The 18,502-nt window shown below is 38.4% G+C and overlaps 1 protein-coding gene across 11 annotated transcripts in view; it reads left to right on the top strand.

Annotated features, from left to right (window-relative positions):
* L3MBTL3 (L3MBTL histone methyl-lysine binding protein 3) overlaps positions 1-18,502 on the top strand; it is a 118,703-nt gene that overhangs the window by 43,813 nt on the left and 56,388 nt on the right. For all 11 annotated transcript variants that reach the window (XM_067702127.1, XM_067702126.1, XM_067702125.1 and 8 more), the window contains 3 exons: positions 379-514; positions 2,417-2,508; positions 5,027-5,178. In XM_067702127.1, the coding sequence (XP_067558228.1) occupies positions 379-514; positions 2,417-2,508; positions 5,027-5,178 (380 nt within the window). The remainder of the gene's footprint in view (positions 1-378; positions 515-2,416; positions 2,509-5,026; positions 5,179-18,502) is intronic.

Raw genomic sequence — 18,502 nt, 5'->3', positions numbered from 1 at the left:
GGCACCCACTCTGGCACCCTGCAGGAGCTGTGCACCCTGTGCTGCCAGCTCTCCTTGGTAGCATGTGCTTGTACAATGTAGGGAGTGAACAGAGGACTTGTCTGCATAGGAGAATTGTCATCCAGGATGCATGTGCTCCTGGTGGAACTGAGGATGATGCCAGAACACTGTAGCTCAGCTCTTCCCAATGTAATAGCCTTTGCTTTTAGATTTTGTTATTTGTTCACTTGTTTTTGTGGCTGTTAACAAGGGTTCTTTGATTAACATAATCCATATCATACTTGATATCCATGTTAATTTATTTTTGTACATGTGCAGAAATATTCTGGGCTTTTTGTTTTGTTTTGTTTTTTAATCGACCTCCTTTACCTGTTTCAGGTTTGTGGGTACCGGATAAAGCTGCACTTTGACGGATATTCTGATTGTTACGACTTCTGGGTAAATGCAGACGCTCTGGATATTCACCCAGTTGGGTGGTGTGAGAAGACTGGCCACAAGCTCCATCCTCCAAAAGGTATTGTCACTTTTTAGTTTCACATTTTATATTCTGAAACACTTATTTTCTTATATCTTAATTTAGATTTTTAAGAATTCAGACTTTATGATTATTCAGGTGGGCCCAAATTTAAGCTTATTGTTAATGATGAAAAATGTTTATTAAAGTGAAGGAAATTTAGGGCTTCCCTGGTGGTGCAGTGGTTAAGAATCCGCCTGCCAATGCAGGGGACATGGGTTCGAACCCTGGTCCGGGAAGATCCCACATGCCGCGGAGTAGCTAAGCCCGTGCGCCATGACTACTAAGCCTGCACTCTAGAGCCTGTGAGCCACAACTACTGAAGCCCACGCACATAGAGCCCGTGCTCCTCAACAAGAGAAGCCACCGCAATGAGAAGCCCGTGCACCACAACCAAGAGTGGCCCCCGCTCGCCGCAACTAGAGAGAAAGCCCGTGCGCAGCAACAAAGTCCCAACACAGCCAAAAATAAATAAATAAATTAAAAATAAAATAAAGTGAAAGAAATTTAAAAAATAGGATCCTACTTAAGAGAATAAACTATGTCCATGTACTTACTTGCATGTCACATAACATCTGCTTGATACTTAATTTTGACTACAGGTTTTAGCTACAGATTTCTATTTCATACACACACACAACACACGCACAAATACATCCTTGAAATATGATTGAAAAGTTAGTTCTAACCTGTTTACATAGCTAACTGTTTACTGACATTTCAGTAAATAAAAAATCTTGAGAAATTATGCATTGAACTTACATATCTGAATATTTAGGAGACTGGAAAGGAGAATATAACACTGAAAATCAGTTCAGCTGGGGGTTGGACTAATAGCAGTTACTCTTTTATTATTAAATTCTTTATATTACAGTCTGCCAATGCTTCTGTCTGTTTCATGTATACAAAACATCCAAGAATAACAGATCCTATCTTTTTCAGTTCATCCCTAATATATTTAATAATTTCTTATTTCCTTCCTTTTCATATTACATTCAGTATTTTTTGCTTGATGTCAAAGAACCAGGTTACTAGTTTGATATTTTTGGCCTGTCTCAGGGTTATTGGGTTTTAATGGACAAGCTCTCCTTTGGTTTTAAGTGAAAAATTAATGGCAGAATGGCATTTTCAGATAACTGAAGGATCAAACAGAAGCACCTAGAAAAGTTAAGGATGAAAAAGAGAATCTGTAAGCCTTTGTATAAATTGGCCTGTTATACATGGTGAATTATTAGCTGTTCCTTTCACACCAGCCTCTGGACTTTGATGGAAGTAGAAGCGAGCACACGAGTAGATAAAATTAAATGCTCAGTTTCCTTTTTGAAGAAAATGTTGGTTTTACCAGCATTAAACATGAAATTGTGAAAATTAAGACAAGGACGTTTCCATTGTTGTAATTTGCCAACATGCTTACTTCATAAATCTTGAATTGTCCTTCTTGTGGTGACAGGCCAGAAAGATTTTATCTGTTGTTATTACCATTTTTTCCAGCTTCCCACTTGTTCCTACAAGTTAGTCTCCCAGAGTAGAACGGGTGAGGGAAAAACAAAGAACTCAACTGCTCTAGCTCACGGCTGAGGAATTCTACCTAAATACTGGTAGAAATGGTCTGGTAATAAAAAGAAGTCCATCTGAGTACAATATATGTTTGCTTTCTTACACCTTTTCTTTTCATCCATTACCATTCATTCAGAATTGAAAAACATAATATAATTTGTTGGAAATCAATGCCCTGTGTATAAAAATACATAGATATAAATTATAAGTTAAATACTGTCTATTTAAAGAGTCACCTGATTGCTTGATTTTGGCATGTTGGAGTTACAGATAAAAGTAGGAAGGGAAAGCTAAAGTGCGAAATATTTTGGTATTTTACTGTGTGTTTATATGTGCTTACCCTAGGGTATAAAGAAGAAGAATTTAATTGGCAGGCTTATCTCAAGACATGCAAAGCTCAGGCTGCTCCCAAGTCATTATTTGAAAATCAGAATATAGTAAGTACCTCCAAAATACTTCTCCTTTCACAGGAACTGGCTTTTGAGTGTTTCACTAGATAAATTACAAGGGATAACAAGAAACTATAATAAATTTTATAGCTTTGGTAAATACAGTGCTCTTATCTTAATTAAACTTTAAAATTAGCTTAAAATCATCCTGAATAAATATCTGTTTTTGGCCATAACATGGCTGTCTTTTTTTGTTAAATAATAAAAGGCAACATAGTGTAAAACCTAGCTATAATTTACAATTAAGGTGCATAAGAAAAATTGTGACATTTCATTGTTATTGTCACTCGGCTTTAGGAGTGCTGTTCAGATGGGATTCACATAGTGAGATGCATGTAGCCCCATTTAGGTTTGCATGCTAGGGACTATCATTTAAATCTTCTCTCCAGCTTCTAGCTCTGTTCTGCAGTGTAACAGAAGCAAAGTCTGGATGTGTTTGTATTTTCCACTTCTTGACCTGTTGGCATCTCTGAGGAGGCCTGATATGTTAGTCTTCTTCCCTGCCCTGGTTCTGATCTCATTGGAAAGAACAGAGAGCAAGCAGGTGGAAAACCAAAGTATCATCTTCATAGTTGGTAAGGGCTCAGTTGGAGTACATGCATGGCCTGTATCTGCTGGCAGATGCGTTTCTTGATTCTGAGCCCTGGGGTTGAAGAGATTTACTGGCCCTTCCCGCCTCACCAGCCAAGCCCAGGAGCACTGGACCAGGGCAGACTACCCTCTTGCAGGACAGCTCTTGCTCCTAGAGGGGCAGAGTGGAGACTGTTATGTCCTGTAGGCCAGCTTACTCTTAAAGTTGTGACCAGTTCCTCTTTCCAGATTCATCAGTTAGGGACAGTGAGTGAGAGCGTAGAGAGAGGCAGCCATGTTTCACTAAGGATTCCCTCCAAATAAATATCAGGAGTGGGGAAAACCTTCTCACACCCCCCAAATACCCTCATTTGGGAAATGACATTAACCGGGTGTTTTGAGGGCATCAGTCATGGCTGAAACATTCTCTAATCGAATTGTGAACATAAGCCAGGTTGAGTTAGAGAACTGGAGAGGGAGTGTGTGTGTGTGTGTGTGTGTGTGTGTGTGTGTGTGTGTGCGCGCGCGCGCATTTAGGTAATTAATAGAGATAATGAGCCAGGCTATTATTTTTAAATGTCTTAATTGAGAGGATAACTTAATTGCTGAAATGTAAATACTGCGTAGTCATTCGGCATCATTCTCTGTCAAGACAAGGGAGGAAGATCAGTCAGGTGGAAAACTCAGCAGCCTGCTTGCTGTCACTGCTCCAAGTTTCCTAATCCTTGTCTGGTTGTCTGGTGATGAGTTCAGTCAGGGATTTGATCCACTGCCTTGAACCATCGTCTTAAATTCTGTGCATTGCTAGCACAAAACTTAATCTTGGGCTGTGTGTTCGGTATCTAAGAGGCAATTAATTTTTCTATTTCTAGATTCCTCTACCTCAGAATACTCAAATATTTACGGTCAGAACATTGATAAATAATTTCAGGGCTTAAATATGTAGTAACAGTATCTGTGTAGCATTAGTGCCTGATCCTTCGACTCAGACAGAACTTCACTCTAACATATTCAGATACATGGCTGTCCACGTTTTTCTGATGATAGCTGTATAATTATAGTAAAAAGAGAGATAACATCTACTTTGCTTAAAGTGATTAGAATAGTATCTGTGCGCTTCAGTCTGGACAGAAGGATTTTTTTTAGAAGGGCTGAAGTGATTTGTAATGTGTTGTGATTGATATAACTGATATTCAGGTACTTCTCTGAGATTCAGATACTTTTCCTCACAAAAGATTGTAAGGAATGTTTACACCTGCAGCACCTCAAGCACTAAGTCTTACTGAACTTATTATTGTCTTAGTCTCATGTCCCAGATGGCTGATAATCTGTGGATTTCCATATGTTACAAACTATTTTGAATGGCTGTATGTGTTAACAGCCAGTTCTTTTCGTGCTATTGTGAATAATATCTGTATTGTTGAATCAAAGTTGTAATAATTTGTAGCCTTTTGTATAGGAAGATGACCTACTTTCAATAGAGTACTCTTTTGAAAGACCTTTTCAGAAGTGGGAGTGAATTTATACTGACTTACACACATTTTTAGCGTAAGTGCTTATTTTGTGTGAAATAATTTTCATTGTTAAGTCTGTAATAAAGGAAAAGAAAAACTGAAAGTAATCTCTACAGTAAATAAAACTTGCCTAACTTGTGTAGTCATCTAAAGTATCAGGACACATGTTAAAATTAATTAACTTTGTGAGGTTATGGGTGTGTAAGTTTTAAAGGTCCAGATAGTTAATTGGGTGTAGCAACAGGACACTTTTCTTATTGCTACTTGCTGGAAAGCAACTCTGCTGTAAAAGTGGTTCTTGATTTTTAAATTATGTGAATACGGTTGATGGATGCCAGGCCTTCAGGCAGAGGTGCAGAGAGGGTGCAGGTCCTTGCTGTTAAGTGTGTGCTTATCTCTAATTAAATCTGTATGTTTCATAGACAGTGATCCCATCAGGCTTTCGAGTTGGAATGAAGCTTGAAGCTGTAGACAAAAAGAACCCTGCATTCATCTGTGTTGCTACGGTAACAGATATGGTGGACAATCGTTTCCTCGTACATTTTGACAACTGGGATGAGAGCTATGACTATTGGTGAGACATTTTTTCCATTGCTGTGTGCTTTATTAATTGAGTGTTTATCCAAGTACATGATTTAAAAACAGTAATAATGCAAAGCTTATGACTAAAGTAAAAATGCTCTGTCCCACTCTTTCCCATTTCAGATTTTTAACTTTTTACCTGTTCCATATGGCGTATATTTCTAAATAACATCCTTTAATTCTACTTCGTGATTTGTATTTTAGTTGACTTCCTCCTGTGGAAGTGCAATTCATACCACACTCCCAACAGATACTCACACGTGAATGTATGCACGGACTCACACTTCCCCTTCATCTCATTTTTCAGGAAAATATTTTAATCTTCCTTTCATGTTTTCATGCCCAGTAGCTAACTTAACTATTTATAATTGCTGAAATACAAATTATTAATTGAGGAATATTGTTTTTAATCCTTATGGGTGTTGACTATACTACATAAAGTGGTGGGAGCAACATAATTCTAAAATTACATAATCATAAAATAATTATAATAAAACCATGAGATTTTGATTAAGCAATTGAAATAATGACTTTTCATACCAAATTCATGTTCGTTGATGAAACTACAATTCAGTTTGCTGGTGAAAGTCATTTCTGCACTGTTTGGTTCCTTCTGGAGAATACTTACAACGAGAAGTGACAGACATCTTTATAAAATAAGGCTAATGTTACAGTAGCAAATGGAGTTTAATTTTTATAAATGTAGCTCAGTTTCAGGAAAGCTTGTTTCCTGTCTTTTTCAGTGTGTGTATATTTAAATATTCAGTAGAGCCATCAATAATTTCCATTAATCCTCAAATTGGATTCTCAGACAGGCATCAGTTTTACTTGCATTGTTTTAAAAAAGGAGAGACAGTGAAAGCCATTTGCTATTCAGACTTTTAAACGGTGAATTTTAAAAATCTGAATTACATGTTACATATGGTTTTCACAGAATTTTTTAAAGCAGTTCCATGATCACATCGCATAGAGTCAAGTACTTGTCTATATTTTAGTATGTTTAACCCAGCTTTTTTCTGCAAAGCCTAATTTTCCTCATAGGATATCTTTTTATTCAGTTTGCTATCAAATTTATTATTGAAACATAAACCATTTCAAGTATATACAAAAGTGAGAATAATAGCGTGACCCTCCTGCAGCCATTAACTACCACCAGCAGTTACCAGTTTACATCAGTCTTGTTTCCTGTGTTTTCCTACTCCTAAATTCCCAACACCAGGATTGCTTTGAAGCAAATTCCAGATACCATGGCATTTCATCTGTGAATGTCTCTTCTAAAGATATTCTTTTTCTTTCTTCAAATATATAAAGTTATAAATGGCATAATGTCACTAACATACTTAAACATTCTCCCCCAATTGTCTTGGTTTTCTTTCTTGCTTGCTTTAGGTCCAAATAAGATGCACATTTTATGATTGCTTTGATGTTTCTCTTGATCAGTTTTAATTTATAGATTCCTATTCCTCCATCATTTTCTTCCCCTTGTAACTTTTATTGAAGAAACCAGGTGGTTTTTCCTGTTGAGTCTCCCGCATTCTGGGTTTGCTGATTGAATCCTCATCGTATTGCTTACCATGTTCTTCTCTTTCGTATTTTCTGCAAACTGGTGGTTTTTGTTTCATTTAAAATTATGTGTACCTATCTTGAGTGAGTGAATAGATGAGAAAACTGTAAATTTAGAAATATTGTAATCTGTCCTGGGAGGAACATATTTCTCCCTCCTGTGTTTGATGTGCTGTGATGGTGGCAGTACCAACTTGATGACTAGGATCCAGTCCTTTTATTAATAAATGATACTTTAAAACAGTAGTTAGAATTTGTTGAAATGAGAGCTTTTTGTTTTTAAAGTTCTGATTCATTTAGGGAGAACTTTTTTTAGAGCTTTTGCCTGATTTAAACAAAATGGGTGGATGTTAGTTCCAGTTATTTTTGTGGTCTTATAAGTATTATAGGGTTTAAAAGTTAAGTTGCTTATTTGACGTAAGATGCATTTCCTTTAAAAACATTCTTCTGGAAAAAAGTAATGAGGAATTCTAGAAGAATTTGTCACATTTTTCTTTGATGGCAAATGCCTAGGGACTAGGAAGCATCCTGGGTTCTTATTAGAAAGAGCAGGGGAAAAATTGATCTCTTTCAGCTCTGATTTTGCACTCTTATGAGCACAACCAAATTATTTTTAGAATGGAATGTACTTTGAGCATATACTTATACTTCTAACTCTTGAAGTTATATTTTATTAATTGTCAGAAAAGGAATAGCGGTGTGTTCTCTGCCTCAATATACAATTAAGGCACATTGAAAATTGCTTAAGTGCACTGGAATTTCTCCAGCCTTATTAAATATTATGTTCTTTGATCTTCGAATTTTCGAATGGTTAGTATCTGCATAAATTACTTAGGTATGTAATTGAGGATACAAATTGGATTGTTTCCCAATTTAAAATAGTTTGGAAATGAGATTTTTTCCCTTTGAATTGGACAGTGATCTTATCTCTTTTTACCTTAGTGGGAATTTGAAAGCGCTCACGCATGCATGCACACACACACACGTGTGCGCGCACACACACACACATTTGTGGTACTGCATGTTTAATTGCAGTAAAACATTTCTTCCTTCCAAAGAGGAGTGCTACGTGGGATTTAAATTTATGTAGGATTGAAGTAGTTTTTAATGAAAGGAAATAATATACATATATTAGAATAATAATTGGTTTACCTCTGGGTTTCCTCTGTGCTTTTATTACTGGTAGTTGGTAGTCGTTTAATTCTATCCCCTTGACAGTGATTAGACTTAGGAATAATCCTAAATATCACAGAATATTGGAATACTGGAAAGAACTTTAAGGATGGCAGAAGGAAAGCCCTCCCAGTGAGGATGCCACCATCCTCCCGGCGCAGCGTGTGGCCTCTTTCCCTCAATCATCTTCCGATGCCTGAGGGCTGGGCTCCACAATGAGGAGTCACCCCCTCTCTTCCCTCAGGCCCTGGGAAGGAATCTTGCTTTTAAGAAATGTTATCTTCGGAATAGATACATGTATTTGTATAACCGAATCAGTCGCTTTGCTAGCACAACATTGTTAATTAACTATACTCCAGTATAAAATAAAAAGTTAACAAAATGATAATATTAATAATAATAATAAATAATAGCAATATGCGACCCAATCCCACCTCCCCCAAAAAATGTTATTTTCACGTGACCTTGTCTTTTGGGAACCAGGAAGCCATGACAGCAGGACTTAGGCGACTGTGGACTAGCATGAGGTTGCCACTTCAGCCGTCTTTGAATTTCAGTCCAGTATCCCAGTGAGTTAGGCTGAAAAATCATCAAACAGATCTATGAAAAAGAGAAGCATTGAGTTAGTGAATTAGAACAAATATGGGGCTGGGACCTTTTACTGTTGTTTCCAAGTGGATTGCACACTTCTTCTATTTTTTTTTTAGAGATGGGGCTCTTTCACATTTGTACAGTGAGAGTAATATTAGTTTTATGTGTCTGCCCAAAATAATGTTGAAAAGCTGCATTGCGTTGTCAGTTTCTTAGAGCGTTGTCAAAGTTAACAGGTTTGTCATCAACCATTAAATTTGGAAAGCAGCCCTTGATGGTGGTGATGAGTCACAGAGATGACAGGGACCCAGGTAGCTCTGCACTTCATTCTTGAGGGGCTCAGTGTCTGGGAACGGAGAGAAACGCAGCACTACTGTCTTGGCTGCTGGAGAGAAACGCAGCACTACTGTCTTGGCTGCAGAGTTGATGGTGGTTAGTGCTTAATGGAACCAACTGCTTGCTGTCTCTGGTGGCAAATGGAAGGAAAGGCTGACTGACTCACTGGAGTGTTCTCGGGGAGGTCTTCCTGGGGACATGGGATTTGAACTGGACCATGAAGAATGATAGGAATTAGTACTTAGATGTTGGGATGAAATATTCCCGGAAAGCGCTGCTTATGTTTAAGCCCATGGGGCAAAAATGGTATGTTTGGGGTATGGCAGCCCGGGGATTCAGTAAGTGACTTAACTCCTCTAAGCTTTAGTTGCCCCCTTTGCAGAAAGGATTAAATAGTCCCTATCTCACAAGGTGGTGTGAGGATTAAAATAAGAATTTTAGAAACAGAAACCAGTTTGCAAAAGGTTAAAGAGATAGCTGTAAAGGACATCAAGCACAGAAGTTTGGCCATGAAGGTGAAAGTGGATTATTGCCTGAGGGGGAGTCAACCCTTGAGGAGGGTTTCCTGCACACAGAGAGTGTTGAGCTTAGTTGAAGGAAGGAAGCCACCGTAGAGGGAGAGCGGAGATATCTGAGACTGAGTAATTGAGGATACCGCGTCCTGTAGGAGGGGCTAGCCTTGGGAAGAAATAAGCTTTATTCTCACTCATGGAGGAAATGAAGACAGGAAAGGAAAATTGACGCTAGAGTGATGAGGTGGTGGGACCTCCTTTATCTGTTCCTAGTAGTCACTGTGTTAGTGAAATCAGGTTTTAATCTTGAAGCAAATTACGAATATTGAAAACAGCCACTGTGGGGAATGGTTTGGAAATGAGTTAGGGGTGAAAAGAACTACGATGACTCCGTATGATGAGGTTTGGGGTTTAGTAGTAAAACAGAGTGTTGGAAGCCCTGAAGAGTGAGCGCAGAGTGGGAGCCAGGAAGGTGGGCCCTGGGAAATAAATTGACAGTCGTCATGCTCTGGATTTAGGGATTGAGAGAGACCAAGTGTGCTGTATTGCTTCAAAGAATCTAAACCATTGCTTGAATGAAGACTTTGAGGTTTTCCTTAAGTGAGCGTCTTGAAATGTTCTTGTTTGACTCTCTGCCGAGATCTGGGGAGCCCAGCGTGTGCACCTGACTTTCGTTTAGCTTTTGGCTGTGACTGATAGAACCAGGGTCCCTTTCTTTTTAACCCCAAATCGCTTAACCTCTCAGTGTTTCCATAAAATGAGGATCTTAATGTTTGCTCGCTCTATATTACAAACATGGATTTTTCATGAATTATTATTTCTGTTATTATCTACCAGTCTAGGTCTGATTAGATCTTAGCAGCCTTCATAAATAATTTGCACTTACTTGTGAAGTGGACTTAAAAAAAATATTTTTTGGAGATGGAGTTCTTTAACAATACACAGAAAAACCCCAAAGAAAGAAAGGAAAGGCACAGGGAGCAACGATTTGCCAAACTTTTCACCATTAGTTGTTCTTCAATATATCTTTTCTTGGTTACATTTCTGCTTCTGAACACTAGATGGGACTAAGAGATGACTTGTGTTTCAATAGTAACAAAGGATTTCACAGCCTTCCAACTTCTGAACGAAGTGGTGTTTGTTTATTGAGGAGCTATAAGTAAACTAGATAAAAATAGGGCTATTTTTATTTTCATCATTGAGACAGTTTCCTGGTTTATTTTAGACGGTGACTTTGACCAATATTTAAATAATATTAAAACCTTATATAAGATTCAGGCAGTACAGGAATGAGTGGCCAAAATACGCTACAGTATTTTCCTCGCTTATAATTTATAGAGAAATCCAGTAAAATCAAAAGAGTTAATTATGTCTAATGCTTGTATTTCAATCAACGCGAACCTGACAGTTAATTAGAAGTACTTGATAGTTGTCTTAAATTGGGAAGGAAAAAATTAAAGTATCATATACTTATTTTTTCATTTTTAAGGATCCCTGTATCAATTAACAGCTTTCCCTAGAATAAAATAAAAATTTCCCTAAAATAAAGGCTGCATCATTACTAATAATGCATAACCAAATAATTGTCTAGGAAAGAATAGTACAGCTGGAGATCGAGCGCCACAGTTTCGCTTATACAATTTATAATAATGCCTCGGAAGGAATTGGGTATTCAAATATCTTTTATGACAATGTATAGTGTAAGAAATGTACCAATTGCCATATGAACTGGGCGGCATTATGTCTTCCTTGCACATTTCTAAAATAATGACATACACATACACATGTAACCCTATATAGATTCAGAAAAATAATAGTGTCAGGGAGGGTGGGTAGGAGATATTCAATAAGTGAATAAAAACCTTCAACTATAAATTTAAAGTTATTTTCTACTGAAATAATTTTGAGAAAAATCAGCATTAAGTTGGGGTTCCATCAGCTCATCTTGTGTTACTGGTCAGAGCTGCTCACTTGGAAAGATTGACTTGGAAAGTGGTGACTGGATGTTAGTTCACTTGCAACATTTCCTAGAAAGTTCTCTGTAGTCTGTTAAGTGTGCAATAGCATTATGTCTAAAAAAGCAATGTATATACCTTAATTTAAAAACACTCTACTGATAAAAAATGCTAACCATCTTCTGACGACACAGCATTGCCACAAACCTTCAATTTGTAGAAAAACGTGATCTTTACAAAGCACAGTAAAGCAAAGTGAAATAAGGTGAAGTATGCCTGGTGTAGAATAACTTCAGTCTTTAATATGCCAGTGATGTATTTTGTAAATCTCTAAGAGGGAGATGTGTTATTTTCCTCAAATATTTGATCATAGGGTCCTGACGTTTTTTTTTAAACTTCATGATTCCTATCATTTTTGAGAACACAGATGGGAAATGTTCTACCAACTTTTTTTTTTAAGGTTTTAATTGTAATATTCCTCTAGATGCTTGTATATTTTGCAATACTGTTATAACTACTCCCTTGTAAGTATAGCCTCTACTTCCTTATATTGTGTTTGCCTGGCAAAATCCCAGTTCTGGTTGAATCTGACTTTCTGCCTACTCTCTGCCTGTGCCTCAGCGGTTGAATATAGCTGGAGAAAGACACAACATGCTGACTGGCCTAACTCACTTTCATGACTGCTAACCTCAACGGGGCCCTTAGTCCTGCCCCATAATCCTGCTACATGTCCTTGTCTATTCTTCCAGTAAATTTCACTCCCCTTTTTATTCCCTCAAATCTTTCACAGCCCCTCTCGTTTTCTCCCACTCAGTTGATAAGTTTGCTTCCTGTATCACTGACAAAATAGACATGGTCAAAAGAGAGGTCCACATGCTCCCACCATGTAGCCTCCCCACCTTTCTGATCTCTGTGGAACCTTCTCTCTAACTGTGCGTGATGTCCCCCTGCTCTCACGCTTTTCTGTTCCCTCGCACAGAGTGAGTTCTCTTCTGCATTGATGGGTCATCCCTCTCTTTTGAATTATTCCTACGGTACCCAAGCAGGAGAAAGGATTTTTGTTTGTTTTGATAGTTGTTGTAGCCCTAGCACCTCGAACAGTGCCCTGATCATGGTAGTCGCTCAGCATATATGCCTTAAATAAATGAAGTAATATTTCCCATCTTTTAAAAAAAAGTTTTATTTTGAAGTAATTCCAAACTTAATGTACAGAGATTTCCATATATGCCTAATCCAGCTTCCCCTAAGTATGTCCCAAATTGAAAAAAAACCAACAACCTCCCTTTTTCTAATTTCTCATTTCTCTGCTTCCTTTTAAAACACAACCCCTTAAATGTATTTTCTGAGTTAGCTATTCCCATCTCCTTCCACTCTCTCTCTCTCTTTTTTTTTTTTTTTGGCTTTCCATTTTGTTTATTTATTTTATTTTTTATACAGCAAGTTCTTATTAGTTATCTGTTTTATATATATTAGTGTATATACGTTGCTCCCAATCTCCCAATTCATCCCATCACCACCACCACTGCCCCCCAGTTTCCCCCCTTGGTGTCCATATGTTTGTTCTCTACATCTGTGTCTCTGTTTCTGCCTCGCAGACTGGTTCATCTGTACCATTTTTCTACGTTCCACATATATGCGTTAATATACGATATTTGTTTTTCTCTTTCTGACTTCCTTAACTCTGTATGACAGTCTCTAGATCCATCCATGTCTCTACATATGACCCAATTTCGTTCCTTTATATGGCTGAGTAATATTCCATTGTATATACGTACCACATCTTCTTTATCCATTCATCTGTTGATTGGAATTTAGGTTGCTTCCATGACCTAGCTATTGTAAATAGTGCTGCAATGAACATTGGGGTACATGTGTCTTTTTTCTTTTTTTTTTTTTTTGCGGTACGGGGGCTTCTCACTGTTGTGGCCTCTCCTGTTGCGGAGCACAGTCTCCAGACACGCAGGCTCAGCGGCCATGGCTCATGGGCCCAGCTGCTCCACGGCATGTGGGATCCTCCCGGACCGGGGCACGAACCCGTGTCCCCTGCATCAGCAGGCAGACTCCCAACCACTGCGCCACCAGGGAAGCCCTACATGTGTCTTTTTGAATTATGGTTTTCTCTGGGTATATGCCCAGTAGTGGGATTATGGGTCATATGGTAATTCTATTTTTAGTTTTTTAAGGAACCTCCATACTATTCTCCATAGTGGCTGTATCAATTTACATTCCCACCAACAGTGCAAGAGGATTCCCTTTTCTCCACACCCTCTCCAGCATTTGTTGTTTGTAGATTTTCTGATGATGCCCATTCTAACCGGTTTGAGGTGATACCTCATTATAGTTTTGATTTGCATTTCTCTGATAATTAGTGATGTTGAGCCGCTTTTCATGTGCTTCTTGGCCATCTGTATTTCTTCTTTGGAGAGATGTCTATTTAGATCTTCTGCCCATTTTTTGATTGGGTGGCTTGTTTTATTAATATGGAGCTGCATGAGCTGTGTATATATTTTGGACATCAATCCTTTGTCTGTTGATTCATTTGCAAATATTTTCTCCCATCTGAGGGTTGTCTTTTCCTCTTGTATGTAGTTTCCTTTGCTGTGCAAAAGCTTTGAAGGTTCATTAGGTCCCGTTTTTTTATTTTTGTTTTTATTCCCATTACTCTAGGAGGTGGATCAAAAAAGATCTTGCTGTGATTTATGTCAAAGAGTGTTCTTCCTATGTTTTCCTCTAAGAGTTTTATAGTGTCTGGTCTTACATTTAGGTCTTTAATCCATTTTGAGTTTATTTTTGTATATGGTGTTAGGGAGTGTTCTAATTTCATTCTTTACATGTAGCTGTCCGGTTTTCCCAGCACCACTTACTGGAGAGGCTGTCTTTTCTCCATTGTATATCCTTGCCTCCTTTGTCATAGATTAGTTGACCATACATGGGTTTATCTCTGGGCTTTCTCTCCTGTTCCATTGATCTATATTTCTGTTTTTGTGCCAGTACCATATTGTCTTGATTACTGTAGCTTTGTAGTATAGTCTGATCCTTTTAATGTGCTGTTGGATTCTGTTTGCTAGTATTTTATTGAGGATTTTTGCATCTATATTCATCAGTGATATTGGTCTGTAATTTTCTTTTTTTGTAGTATCTTTGTCTGGTTTTGGCGTCAGGGTGATGGTGGCCTCATAGAATGAGTTTGGGAATTTCCCTTCCTCTTCAGTTTTTGGAAAAGTTTGAGAAGGATGGGTGTTAGCTCTTCTCTAAATGTTTGGTGGAATTCACCTGTGAAGCCATCTGGTCCTGGACTTTTGTTTGTTGGAAGATTTTTAATCACAGTTTCAATTTCATTACTTGTGATTGGTCTGTTCATCTCTTCTGTTTCTTACTGGTTAAGTCTTGGAAGATTATACTTTTCTAAGAATTTGTCCATTTCTTCCAGGTTGTCCATTTTATTGGCATAGTGTTGCTTGTAGTAGTCTCTTAGGATGCTTTGTATTTCTGCCTTGTGTGTTGTAACTTCTCCTTTTTCATTTCTAATTTTATTGATTTGAGTCCTCTCCCTCTTTTTCTTGATGTGTCTGGCTAATGGTTTATCAATTTTGTTTATCTTCTCAAAGAACCAGCTTTTGGTTTTATTGATCTTTGCTATTGTTTTCTTTGTTTCTATTTCATTTATTTCTGCTCTGATCTTTACGATTTCTTTCCTTCTACTAACTTTGGGTTTTGTTTGTTCTTCTTTCTCTAGTTCCTTAAGGTGTAAGGTTAGATTGTTTATTTGAGATTTTTCTTGTTTCTTGAGGTAGGATTGTATTGGTATAAACTTCCCTCTTAGAACTGCTTTTGCTGCATTCCATAGGTTTTTGATCGTATTTTTGTTGTCATTTGCCTCTAGGTATTTTTTGATTTCCTCTTTAATTTCTTCAGTGATCTCTTGCTTATTTAGTAACATATTGTTTAGCCTCCATGTGTTTGTGATTTTTACGTTTTTTTCCCCATAATTGATTTCTAATCTCATAGCGTTGTGGTTGGAAAAGATGCTTGATATGATTTCAGTATTCTTAAATTTACTGAGGCTTGATTTGTGGCCCAAGATGTGATCTCTCCTTGAGAATGTTCCATGTGCACTTGAGAAGAAAATGTAATGTGCTGTTTTTGGATGGAATGTCCTATAAATATCAATTAAATATATCTGGTCTATTGTGTCATTTAAAGCTTGTGTTTCCTTATTAATTTTCTGCCTGGATGATCTGTCCATTGGTGTAAGTGAGGTGTTAAAGTCCCCCACTATTATTGTGTTACTATCGATTTCCTCTTTTATAGCTGTTAGTTGCCTTATGAATTGAGGTGCTCCTGTGTTGGGTGTATATATATTATAATTGTTATATATTCTTCTTGGATTGATCCCTTGATCATTATGTAATGTCCTTCCTTGTCTCTTGTAACATTCTTTATTTTAAAGTCTATTTTGTCTGATATGAGAATTGCTACTCCAGCGTTCTTTTGATTTCCATTTGCGTGGAATATCTTTTTCCATCCCCTCACTTTCAGTCTGTATGTGTCCCTAGTTCTGAAGTGGGTCTCTTGTAGACAGCATATGTATGGGTCTTGTTTTTGTATCCATTCAACAAGCCTGTGTCTTTTGGTTGGAGCATTTAATCCATTCACGTCTAAGGTAATTATTGATATGTATGTTCCTATTACCATTTTCATAATTGTTATCAGGTCTCTTTTGTAGGGTCTTTTCTTCTTTTGTGTTTCCCACTTAGAGAAGTTCCTTTAGCGTTTGTTGTAGAACTGGTTTGGTGGTGCTCAATTCTCTTAGCTTTTGCTTGTCTGTAAAGCTTTTGATTTCTCCGTCGAACCTGAATGGGATTCTTGCCACGTAGAGTAATATTGGTTGTAGGTTCTTACCTTTCATCACTTTAAATATATCATACCACTCCCTTCTGGCTTGTAGAGTTTCTGCTGAGAAATCAGCTGTTAACCTTATGGGAGTTCCCTTGTGGGTTATTTGTCATTTTTCCCCTGTTGCTTTCAATAATTTTTCTTTGTCTTTTATTTTTGTCAGTTTGATTACTGTGTGTGTCCGCGTGTTTCTCCTTGGGTTTATCCTGCCTGGGACTCTCTGCGCTTCCTGGATTTGGGTGGCTATTTCCTTTCCCATGTTAGGGAAGTTTTCGACTATAATCCCTTCAAATGTTTTCTTGGGTCCTTTCTCTTCTCCTTCGGGGATCCCTATAATGTGAATGTTGTTGCGTTTAATGTTGTCCCAGAGATCTCTTAGGCTGTCTTCATTTCTTTCCATTCTTTTTTCTTTATTCTGTTCCACAGCAGTGAATTCCACCATTCTGTGTTGCCGGTCACTTATCTGTTCTTCTGCCTAAGTTATTCTGCTCTTGATTCCTTCTAGTGTATTTTTCATTTCAGTTATTGTATTGTTCATCTCTGTTTGTTCTTTAATTCTTCTAGGTCTTTAAACGTTTCTTGCATCTTCTTGATCTTTGCCTCCATTTTTTTCCCGACGTCCTGGGTCATCTTCACTGTTATTATTCTGAATTCTTTTTCTGGAAGGTTGCCTATGTGCACTTCATTTAGTTGTTTTTCTGGGGGTTAGTCTTGTTCCTTCATCTGGTACGTAGTCTTCTGCCTTTTCATTCTGTCTGTGAATGTGGTTTTCGTTCCACAGGCTGCAGAATTATAGCTCTTCTTGCTTCTGCTGTCTGCCGTCTGGTGGATGAGGCTATCTAAGAGCCTTCTGCAAGCTTCCTGATGGGTGGGACTGGTGATAGGTAGAGCTGGGTGTTGCTCTGGTGGACAGAGCTCAGTAAAACTTTAATCCGCTTGTCTGCTGATGGCTGGGGCTGAGTTCCCTCCCTGTTGGTTGTTTGGCCTGAGGCGACCCAGCACTGGAGCCTACCCGGCTCTTTGGTAGGGCTAATGGTGGACTCTGGGCATGCTCATGCCAAGGAGTACTTCCCAGAACTTCTGCTGCCAGTGTCCTGTCCTCACAGTGAGCCACAGCCACCCCCTGCCTCTGCAGGAGTCCCTCCAACACTAGCAGGTAGGTCTGGTTCAGTCTCCTATGGGGTCACTGCTCCTTCTCCTGGGTCCCAGTGCGCACACTACTTTGTGTGTGCCCTCCAAGAGTGGAGTCTCTGTTTCTCCCAGTCCTGTTGAAGTCCTGCAAAGTCCTGCAGTCAAATCCCACTAGCCTTCAACGTCTGATTCTCTAGGAATTCCTCCTCCTGGTGCCAGACCCCCAGGTTGGGAAGCCTGATGTGGGGCTCAGAGCCTTCACTCCAGTGGGTGGACTTCTGTGGTATAAGTGTTCTCTAGTTTGTGAGTCACCCACCCAGTGGTTATGGGATTTGATTTTATTGTGATTGTGCCCCTCCTACCATCTCACTGTGGCTTCTCCTTTGTTTTTGAATGTGGGGTATCTTTTTTGGTGAGTTTCAGTGTCTTCCTGTAGATGATCGTTCAGCAGTTAGTTGTGCTTCCGGTGCTCTCGCGAGAGGGAGTGAGAGCACATCCTTCTACTCTGTCATCTTGAACCAATCTCCTCCTTCCACTCTCTCTTAAACCCACTCTATTCAGACTTTTGCCCTTTCCCATTCCCAGCTCCACCAAAACAACTCTTTTCAACTATACTAATGACATTTATGTTGGTAAATCCAGTGATCAGTTCTTGTTTGTCTCTTCTTTGACCTAGCAGTAGCATTTGACCCAATTGATTTCATCTTTCTTTCTCTCTCTTACTTTACTAGTCATTCCTTCTTGGACTTCTTTGTCTTTTCTCTTCTCTTTTCTGTTCTCTGTACTCATTTTCTGGATGGTCGCATCTCTGCTCCTCTCTGCTCATCTCAAATGCAGATGACTCCTAAATATGTGTTTTTAGCCTCGATCTTGCCCTTGAACTCCAAATTTTTGTGTTCATTATCTACTTCTTGACCTGTTTATTAAACATGTTAGTAACAGAACTCTTCATTCACTGTTTGGAATGTCAGGCTGTGTTTGCATTCTTCGTGTCTCAAAAAATGGTAAGTATACTCTTCTAATGGCCATGCCCAAAACCTTGCAAATGTCCTGGACTTCCCGTCACTCAGGCTCACACAAATTTATTATCTTTTAATTTTTGCTATATTTGAAGTTGCGGAATATAACACAATTGGTGTGGGAACAAAAACTATTTCCC

Source organism: Pseudorca crassidens, chromosome 13 (assembly GCF_039906515.1).
Source record: "Pseudorca crassidens isolate mPseCra1 chromosome 13, mPseCra1.hap1, whole genome shotgun sequence".
Taxonomy (NCBI): Eukaryota; Metazoa; Chordata; class Mammalia; order Artiodactyla; family Delphinidae; genus Pseudorca; species Pseudorca crassidens.
Note: the sequence above shows the minus strand (reverse complement) of the source record. Positions and strands in the feature narration are given on the sequence as shown.